Source organism: Amblyraja radiata, chromosome 13, assembly GCF_010909765.2.
Source record: "Amblyraja radiata isolate CabotCenter1 chromosome 13, sAmbRad1.1.pri, whole genome shotgun sequence".
Classification (NCBI taxonomy): Eukaryota; Metazoa; Chordata; class Chondrichthyes; order Rajiformes; family Rajidae; genus Amblyraja; species Amblyraja radiata.
Window position 1 is genome coordinate 40,143,621 of NC_045968.1, and position 10,202 is coordinate 40,153,822.

The 10,202-nt window shown below is 44.2% G+C and overlaps 1 protein-coding gene across 1 annotated transcript in view; it reads left to right on the forward strand.

Moving 5' to 3' along the window:
- The window catches only part of wwtr1 (WW domain containing transcription regulator 1), a 111,826-nt gene extending 104,145 nt beyond the window's left edge, over positions 1–7,681 (forward strand). Inside the window, exons 4-6 of the mRNA XM_033031861.1 lie at positions 2,494–2,639; positions 2,813–2,910; positions 5,001–7,681. Of these exons, the coding sequence (XP_032887752.1) occupies positions 2,494–2,639; positions 2,813–2,910; positions 5,001–5,206 (450 nt within the window). The 3' untranslated portion in view covers positions 5,207–7,681. The remainder of the gene's footprint in view (positions 1–2,493; positions 2,640–2,812; positions 2,911–5,000) is intronic.
- Positions 7,682–10,202: the final 2,521 nt, after the last annotated feature.

Consider the following 10,202-nt stretch of genomic DNA (forward strand, 5'->3'; position numbering starts at 1 on the left):
TCAAAAGGCGTGAGATAGGGAGAGAAGAGGGCAGAACCATTTCAAAATCTTGTTTTCATGCAGGCCCTCAGAAGATGCTGATCAAAACAGCTTCACCGCAGTTGGGAGATGGCAGGAGGTAGTCTGTGGGATCAGTCCATTGATCATAAGTTCATAAGTTATAGGAGCAGAATTAGGCCATTCGGCCCATCGTCTACTCTGCCATTCGATCATGGCTGATCTACCTTGTCCTCTCAACCCCATTCTCCTGCCTTCTCTCCTCAACCCCTGACATACTAATCAATCACCGCCTTAAAAATATTTATTGATGGCCTCCACAGCCGTCTGTGGCAATGAATTCCACAGCTTCACCACCCTTTGACTAAAGAAATTCCTCCTCATCTCCTCTCTAAAGGTACATCCTTTTATTCTGAGGCTATGAAACTTTGGTCCAAGACTCTCCCATTAGTGGAAGAATCCTTTCCACATCCACTCTGTCCAAGCCTTTCACTATTTGGTAAGTTTCAATGAGGTCCCCCCACATGCTCCTAAACTCCAGTGAGCACAGGCCCAGTACCACCAAACGCTTATCATTTGTTAATCCATTCATTCCTGGGAGCATTCTCTTAAAATTTGGAAGCAATGTGTTTAAAGCCAAACTCTTGGTTAAAGCGTACAGTGGCAGCTTCCAGCAGCTGATGGGATAGCCTTTCCCTGCATATTCCTGTCTGGGCGACAGCTGCTGGGATGCCTTTGAACCAAGCAACAATTCCACGACTCCCGTTGGCGACCATATTTTGTTTCCCTTGAACAACTGATGAATCTGGATGCCCATCCTCGTGTCCCGACAGGTTCAATGTCCAAAAAAGGAGAAAGATTTGGTTGAGAAAACGAAGCTTTCATTTGAAATGCAGTGGGAGAGTAATCTTTACTTGGGAATTTAGTTTACTTCAGAGATACAGTGGGGAAACAGGAGTTCTGGAATCGATCTGTCTTTTGTCCAACACCTGTATACGTGGCAAGAGCTGGACAGTTGCGTTTAGACTTTAGAGATACAGCATGGAAATAGGCCCTTCGGCCTACCAAGTCAGTGCCGACCAGCGATCACCCCGTACACAAGCACTATCCTACACATTAGAGACTATTTACGATTCTTACCATAGCCAATTAACCTACAAACCTCAAGTCTTTGGAGTTTGTGTGTCTATATATACATACACAAAGACACATATGTATTTCTGTGTGTGTGCGTGTGCGGGTGTGTGTGCGTGTGTGTGTGTGTGTGTGTGTATATGTGTGTGTGTGCATGTGAGTGTGCTTGTGTGTGTGAGTGTGCATGTGTGGTTGAGTGTGCATGTGTGTGAGTGCATGCGTGTGTGTGAGTGTGCATGTGTGTGTGAGTGTCCATGTGTGTGTGTGAGTGTGCATGTGTGTGTGCGTGAGTATGCTCGTGTGTGTGTGAGTGCATGCGTGTGTGTGTGTGTGTGAGTGCATGCACATGTGTGAGTGTGCATATGTGTGTGTGAATGTGCATGTGTGTGTGACTGTGCATGTGTGTGTGTGACTGTGCATGTGTGTGTGACTGCATGTGTGTGTGTGAGTATGCATGTGTGTGTGTGTGAGTATGCATGTGTGTGTGTGAGTGTGCATGTGTGTGTGTGAGTATGCATGTGTGTGTGTGTGAGTGTGCATGTGTGTGTGTGAGTGTGCATGTGTGTGTGTGAGTATGCATGTGTGTGTGTGTGACTGCATGTGTGTGTGTGAGTGTGCATGTGTGTGTGTGAGTGTGCATGTGTGTGTGTGAGTGTGCATGTGTGTGTGTGAGTGCGCATGTGTGTGTGTGAGTGTGCATGTGTGTGTGTGAGTATGCATGTGTGTGTGTGTGAGTGTGCATGTGTGTGTGTGAGTATGCATGTGTGTGTGTGAGTGCATGTGTGTGTGTGAGTATGCATGTGTGTGTGTGTGACTGTGCATGTGTGTGTGTGAGTGCGCATGTGTGTGTGTGAGTGTGCATGTGTGTGTGTGAGTATGCATGTGTGTGTGTGTGACTGTGCATGTGTGTGTGTGAGTGCATGTGTGTGTGTGAGTGTGCATGGGTGTGTGTGAGTGTGCATGTGTGTTGTGACTGTGCAGTTGGTGTGTGAGTATGCATGTGTGTGGTGTGACTGTGCATGTGTGTGTGTGAGTGGCATGTGTGTGTGAGTGTGCACTGTTGTGTTTGAGTGTGCACTGTGGTCTGGGAGTGTGCAGGGTTGTGTGTGAGTGTGCACTGGTGTGTGTGAGTGTGCAGGGTTGTGTTTGAGTGTGCACGGGTGTGTTTGAGTGTGCATGTGTGTGTGTGATGTGTGCGATGGGTGTGTGTGAGTGTGTAGTGTGTGTTGTCCGTACATGCTTCTATTTGTGATTCTTGAATTTCTTTACCTGAGTCAGACATTCTGGAGATTGAAGAGCTGAATGGAAGTTTATTTTCTCTTTGATGTTGGCACTTGGTTATAACATCTGCATTTCTTTCAGGAGAAGGCCTTATATAATCAGATACCCAATCAGATTCCCATTGAATCAGACAACCTCCCCGCAGCCCAGAATGCTGTCTCTACACCAGCGATGACGCAGGAGATGCACGCCATCACCAACAATGGCTCTGATCCCTTCCTCAACAGGCAAGTTGGGTTTTAATTTACAAATTCAACATTCAGTTGACAACAACCTTTAATTTTGGCAGAAACATTAGTTTGAGCGAGTGTTATTAACGGACTTCCCTTTCTCCTCCATTTCCCATCTCCTTTCTTCTCCATCTCCGCTATTGCCATCCCCTACTGGTCTTCATTTACAGTGGACCATACCACTCACGGCAGGCAAGTGCAGACAGTGGCTTAGGACTGGGAAGAACACCTGAAGACTTCTTGGGGCATGTGGAGGAAATGGATACAGGTGAGTCAAGAACAATGATAGTGAAAAGGTTTGTTTTGTATGCTATCCTATGAGATAGGGCAGCACAATGGCGCAGAGGTAGAGTCGTTGCCTTACAGCGCCAGTGACCCAGGTTCGATCCTGACTACAGATGCTGTCTGTATGGAGATTGTACGTTCTCCTTGTGACCACGTGGGTTTCGTCCGGGTGCTCTGGTTTCCTCCCACACTCCAAAGACATACAGGTTTGTATTTTAATTAGCTTGTGTAAATTGTACATTGTCACTAATTTGTAGGATGTTGCTCATGTACGGGGTAATCGCTGGTCGATGCAGAGTCAGTGGGCCGAAGGGTCTGTTTCCACACTGTATCTCTAAAGTCCAAAGTCTAAAGAGATCAGATAATACTATACATCAATATAGTCGTCAACCTCAAGTACAAAAGATAGAGCAAAGGGGAAGATACAGAGTGCAGAATATTGTTCTCAGCATAGACGTGCACCAGTTCCAGAGACAAAATCCAATGTCCGCAATGGGGTAGAGGTGAATTTGCACAATACCCCGGCTTGTGGAAAGACCATTCAGAAGCCTGATAACAGAGGGGAAGAAGCTGTTCCTGAGTCTGGTGGAGCGCCCATTGAACCTTCTACCCGACAGGAGTGGAGAGAAGAAGGAATGACCATGGTGGGACAAGCCATTGATTATGTTGGCTGCTCACCTGAGGCATTGTGAAGTGTAGATGGCCGATGGTGGGAAGTCTGGTCCAAGTGATGGATAGGGATACATCCACATCCTGCAGTCACGGCCATTAAATTGAACCTTAAATATATAACTAATTAATAAATGATTTTTTGATGTGGAAACACATTTTCACAAAAAACAGTTTATAAATGAAAGCAACAACATATATATCAAAAGAAAGAGTAGAAACAAGGAACTGCAGGTGCTGGTTTACCAAGGAAAGATACAAAATGGTGGGGTAACTCAGCAGATCAGGCAGCATCCCTGGAGAACATGGACAGTCTAAAGAAGGGTCCTGACCTGAAACATCACCTATCCATCTTCTCCAGTGATGTTGTCAGATCTGCTGAGTTTAATTTAGAGATACAGTGTGGAAACAGGCCTTCTGGTTCACCGAATATACACCGACCAGCGATCCCCGCCCATTAACACTATCCTATACATACTAGGGATAATTTACTTTTGGACCATGGCAATTAACCTACAAACCTTTACGTATTTGGAATGTGGGAGGAAACTGAAGATCACAGAGAAAACCCACGCAGGTCAAGGGAAAACTCCGTACAGACAGCACCCGTAGTCGGGATCGAACCCGGGTCTCTGGTGCTGTAAGCTCTGTAAGGCAGATCAGGCAAGATGTCCGAGCTGCACCACCGTACTGCCCAAACTTACTATGCTGAGTTACTCCAGCATTTTGTGTCTTTTCTAAATCAAAAGAGAGATAATTTAAAACACAATAATTAGCTCCAAAGGAATATCATCTAACAGTTCATAGATACCTCTATTTGAGTTCGTTTGGTGTGGTTGGAGTCTGTACTCTGAATCAGAGATTCAGTCCAACAAGAATAATGCATTCATATATGTGGACGATTTCTGTAACTTACCAGTGACCCTTCAGTATCTTACTAAATGGTTACATACATCAGAGTCTTTCTGATCTATAGAGCTCAGATTCAAACTGGGCATTAAACTCACAACTGAGTCAAGTCAAGGTTATTGTCATATGCACAAGTATGGTCAAATACAGGTACAATGAAAATCTTGCAGCAGCATCACAGGCACAGAGACTGAGACAGACACAAAACCTAAATTATATATAAATCATACAAGACCGTGAAAAGAAAAAACTGCAAATACAAGACATTAGTGCAAAACACAATTAGAAAACAAGTTAATGGTAGTGCAAGAAGTGGTCTGTAGTGTTTGTTTAGGTGCTCACCTTGTTAGGTGAGTAGAAGGACCTATTTTCGCACTGTATCTCTAAACTAAACAAAACTAAACTAAACCTTTCTGAGTTTTGTTGGCTTAGAGCTTATGTGAGGAATGTATTTTTAGCAGCATTCAAAGTAAGTTCATTATTCTTTACTTGTAGGTGATATGGGCCAGACTGCGATGACTACAAATCAGCCCAGCCGCTTCCCTGACTTCCTGGATTCCCTGCCTGGAACCAACGTGGATCTCGGGACCCTGGAAGGCGAGGACCTGATGCCAAGCCTGCAGGAGCCCTTTGGCTCGGACATCTTGCCTGATGTGGAGTCCAGCCTCAATCCTAAAGAGACTTTCCTCACTTGGTTGTAATCACTGCAGGAAGCGAGAGGAAGGAAGAAGGACAACTAAAATGGAGATTGAGATGGAGTTACCTTTTCTGCTTGGATCAGAGGCAGAATGCCTCAAGTAGTGCTTTTTTGTTTGCCTGACAACTTTCATGTTCGTCCCTACAACCCAAAGTGGTATATGCTTGTCATTTAACTAAAGGCGGCTAGCAGTACTTTATATGAACTATATCCTAGAACTATCTCAATGTCTTTGGCCTTCCACATAATCATGGGATTAACCTTTAGTAGAAGATCAAAGATTCCACTGCTTGACCTGTCTTGCATGGCCAAATGGATGATTCTTTTTCCATATTATAATATTATTATATTATTAGCAACTAAAGGAGGTTTGAAAATCTGAACCTAAGAGATTAACCATTTGTTTTGTGATTGGAAGTCTCTTTGGTTCAATGTTGAATGGAAGGTTGGGTGGGGAAGGATTGGGATAGGGTGGGGGGAGGGGGGAAGGTTATTCATACTCAAGTAGTTATTTTGGTGATCTTTTATCAGGAGATTGAAGTGATGCCAAGAACTTCTCATCTATTTAACATGAACAGAGCTTTAAAATTGTTTGTATTGTTCAATATATAAAATAATGTACAAAAGGAGGGCAAATATGGAGTCCAAAGTTTGGTCGCCATGACGATAGTGTCCATTTGCACATGAGGCCCTTCTGGTTGTTCATGTTGCAAGTATATATTACTCGTCATCTATTACTTATTTCTCATGACTTAGATGCCAATGTCGATAGACTTATCACTATCAAACATCTTACCTTTGCCTGTCATATATAGTGAAGGTGTTAACCATTTAAAACTATCTTTAACACCACTGTGGAAAGGGTAGACAGGGGAATAGGGAGTAAGTTTGCTGAAACCCTTCATTTCACCTTTAGCTTCTAGGCATCTCAATTTTCAAAGCTTTGAGAATATAACATAGCCAAATTTAATGATATTCCCTCATAGTTTGTTGTTATAATACTACGTGCTGTAAAAATAGACTTTTGCAAAGAAAAAGCTATGACATTTTTATCAAGTGGCAACTTAAATAATTTTTTAAGAAAACCTTTTTTTAAATTATTATTGTAAGGAAACTTGGATTTTGGATTTTTAACACATTGAATACTCGAATTGTTATACTGTAAAAAAAAAAAAAAGTGTTGGAACTTGGAATGACAAAGAGGGAAAATGGTGTGATGGGTTGGGAAAGGTCAGTAAGGAACAGGATGTATTGTGCAAGTTGGGAGTGGAAAGTGATGTTGGATTTGTAGCTTTGTTGTTCTGAGTTGTGGGTCAAAGTCCTCATGGAGGTGCCCTCATTACAAAATAAGGCTTGATACCCAGGCTTTGATACAGTCTGAAGGAACTTGCGACGCCACTTGGCCATCCGTGATTCCTTTTCGCAGGGAAGTGGGTCAGGAACTCCAGTGGGAAGCGCGGGAGAGAGTGGCTGATGTAAAATGAATTTGTGGTAAATGTTAATCATTCGTTTTGACGACAGGAGGAGAGGTCGGGCCTGGCAATGCAGTCTGTAGCACCGAGAGTTCAATTCCTGATGCTTGAGACTGCATTACGAACTCTATGAGCCCGGTATTGTAGCTGCTCTTGTGTGTCTGTGTCTGTGGATAGATGCAAAAAGCTGGAGTAACTCAGCGGGTCAGGCAGCATCTCTAGAGAAAAGGAATAGGTGACGTTAACGGGTCGAGACTCTTCTTCAGGCTGTGTCCATCTAAGTGACAGACCCAGTATAAAGCATGGGCGTGGGATTACCTTTACCCCTTGTGCTTGTCCCCCACCTCCCTTTTAATCCTGAGTAGTTGGAGGAAGGTCTCTAAATGGAAATAATGCATAATTGGACAGAGAAAGTCAATGAGGTTGCTGCGTGCATTTTTTTAGCCATTTTTTCTGCGGTTTGTTCACAGGACCCTCTGTAAGCAAAATATCCCTGGATCGGGCAATGCATAAACATTGGACTCTAAGAGTTGTCTGAAGGTACATTGGATCTCTGAGCCAATATGCCATCACCCCAAGCTTGGCCACTAACTCCTGCTCCCTTCCCTTGGTTGCATGCGTTTCTGGAGGTGTGTGGTGTTTTGATAGGAGGGGTTGCATTGGAACTTGTGGCAGTGAGGAGTTGCAAACAAGGAAGGAAATCACTTCATGTTCACTTTGGCCAGTGGTGGGAGTGGTAATGAGGTATTGATGAGTGTGGGTGTCAGGAGGGGAGGTGGGGTAGGGTGGAGGGGGAGGAATAGACTTCAGGCTTGGGGTTATTCCTGGGCTATCGTTTCCTCCCAGCCAGAGGTGAAAGGACAGAAAATGGGGAGCGTCCAGAAACCAAATAACTGTCCTCACCTCTCTAATATAACCTGAATTTATCAATCTTTGTTCATATCTGGGAAGCTCTTTCCTGACAGAATTGGCACTGTGTCTGATTTTTAAAAATATATATATATATATAAAAAAGCTTGGAATCTTAATGTGAGTTGAGTGAATTGCACTTTTAGACCTTAATAGTAAACTAGTTTCTCTTATTATTGTAAATTTGTGTTAATCAACTGACTTTTTAGTATCTCATACTGAATTCTGCTGTTGCTTCTGCTTTATCAATGTATACTCGAATCTGGGCAGTAAGGAGGATCTTTGAATCAAACAATCTGAGCTGTCTGAGGCATTCATGTAACCTGAGATAATTCTCACCTTTAAATGCAGGTGCAACCTCCTCTCTGATGGAAATTGGGTTGAGGTTCCAGAAATTATCCAGAGGAGTGAGAATTGCTGGTTGTCCCTTTGTATACTGACTGGGGCACAATATATTCCAGAGCTTGTAGTAAGGGGGGGAGTCGATAGTCATTGGGCACAGAGGTTGGCTTTTGGATTTGAGTTTGCGCGCTCTCCCTGTGACCGTGCGTGGGTTTCCTCCGGGCGTTCCGGTTTCCTCCGCTCTCCTCCCACATCCCAAAGACGTGCAGGTTTGCAGGCTATGTGTTGGAAGGAACTGCAGATGCTCGTTTACACCGACAATTGATGCAAAATGCTGGAGTATAACTCGGCGGGTCAGGCAGCATCTCTGGAGAAAAGGAATAGGTGACCTTTTCTTCAGAGTTGCTGTCTCACCCGCTGGTTTACTCCAGCATTTTGTGTCTACCTTTGGCTTCGTAGGTTAATTGGCCGCTGTGAAATTGCCCTCAATGTGGATGCGAAAGTGGAATGACGTAGAACCGGTGTGGGTGGGCGATCGATGGTCGGCATGGACTGGGTGGGCCTGCTTCCATGCTGTGTCTAAGATGACCCCACCTCAATGCTTTCTATTATTTCCAGTGAATGGACAACTGGCAGCCAGTACTCAGCGGATCATGCCGCCCGCATCTCTGGAGAAAAAGGATGGGTAATGTTTCGGGTTGGGACCTTTCTTTCGCCAATACTGGGACCTGGCAGAAGAAAGTGAAGGCCCGTTTCCCCCCAGGGCAATAATGAGAAGCTGCATGGAAGGCACAACATGGGATTTGTAAAATAATAATGCAGAGAGGAACAGATGAGAAAGTTAGGACAACAACAATATTTTAGGCGTAATTTTGGATGATCTAGGAAAGGAGTATTGGAGGCACCAGGAACTGCAGATGCTGGAAACCCGAGTGCAACACAAAGCGCTGGAGTAAGTCAGCGAGTCAGGCAGTATATGTGGAGCGAATGGAGGAGTGGAGGAGGTGTGGAGCTAATTTTCAAAATGGACAAGTTCTGCTTGCCAGAAAACCAGTCTAAGTCTGTGAGGACTTAATCGGTAATTGGGATTGTCAATTAAAACAAATATTATTTCTATTACACTGCAAGCATTTTCGATGCTCAATCTATTCATACAGTATGCAAGTGTATCTTGTTTGTGTCCTTATTTTTTGAACTTGGGTTATTTTGTACTGAGATGTGTGAACTTTGCCTGTAGCTGGGTAAACATACACGTTGTATGTAAACACAGTTCAGTTCTGGTTTAAATCCTTGCAGTCCTGTACTACAAGCTTTAAAAAAAATAAATATAATTGGATTTCATCTTTTGAGTATTTGTTCTCATTTTACCATCCACGTGGATAAGAATATTTGTTTGTGTAATCCCATTGTGGTTTTATCTTTTGTAGAAAGGAACTGCAGATGCTGGTTTACACCAAAGATAGACACAAAGTGCTTGAATAACTCAGCGGGACAGGCGGCAGAAGTGTCCCGACCAGAAACATCAGCCATCCTTTTTCTGCAGAGATGCTGCCTGACCTGATGAGTTCCTCCAGCACTTTGTGTCTATGGTTTTATCTTGGCCTATCTCAGTCATCACCATGTCGTTCATATCCACCACACATTCTACAATACAAGACATGAAGTCCAAAGTGTTGAGTAGCTCAGCGCACCTGGCAGCATCTCTGGAGGACATAGATAGGAGACGTTTCGGGACGGGACTCTTCTTCCTCAGAATCAAACTGGTGAAACTTGTCTGAGTATCCCCAAAGAAAAGGATATCAATAAGGTTGTGACCGGATTCTGTTCCTGTGAACTGCTTGCAATCGATACTTCTCGTCAGTCGGCAATGAACAAAAAACGCGCGTGGGAGAGGATCACGGAAACAGTTGCGACGGGAGCGTGGACAAGCACGGTGAAAGAGGTCACCAGCCACCAGGGGGCGGCCCAGTGGAGCAGCAGTAGAGTTGCTGTCTTACTACGCCAGACACCCAGGTTTGATCAGAGAGTCATAGATAGAGTGACACAGTGTGGAAACAGGCCCTTTGGTTCAACTTGCCCACACCGGCCAACATGTCCCAGCTACACTAGTCCCACCTGGTCCATATGCCTCCAAACCTGTCCTATCCATGTACTTGCCTAACTGTTTTTAAATGTTGGGATAGTCCCAGCCTCAACTACATCCTCTGGCAGCTTGTTCCATACACCCACCAACCTTTGTGTGAAAGAGTTATCCCTCAGATTCATATTAAATCTTTT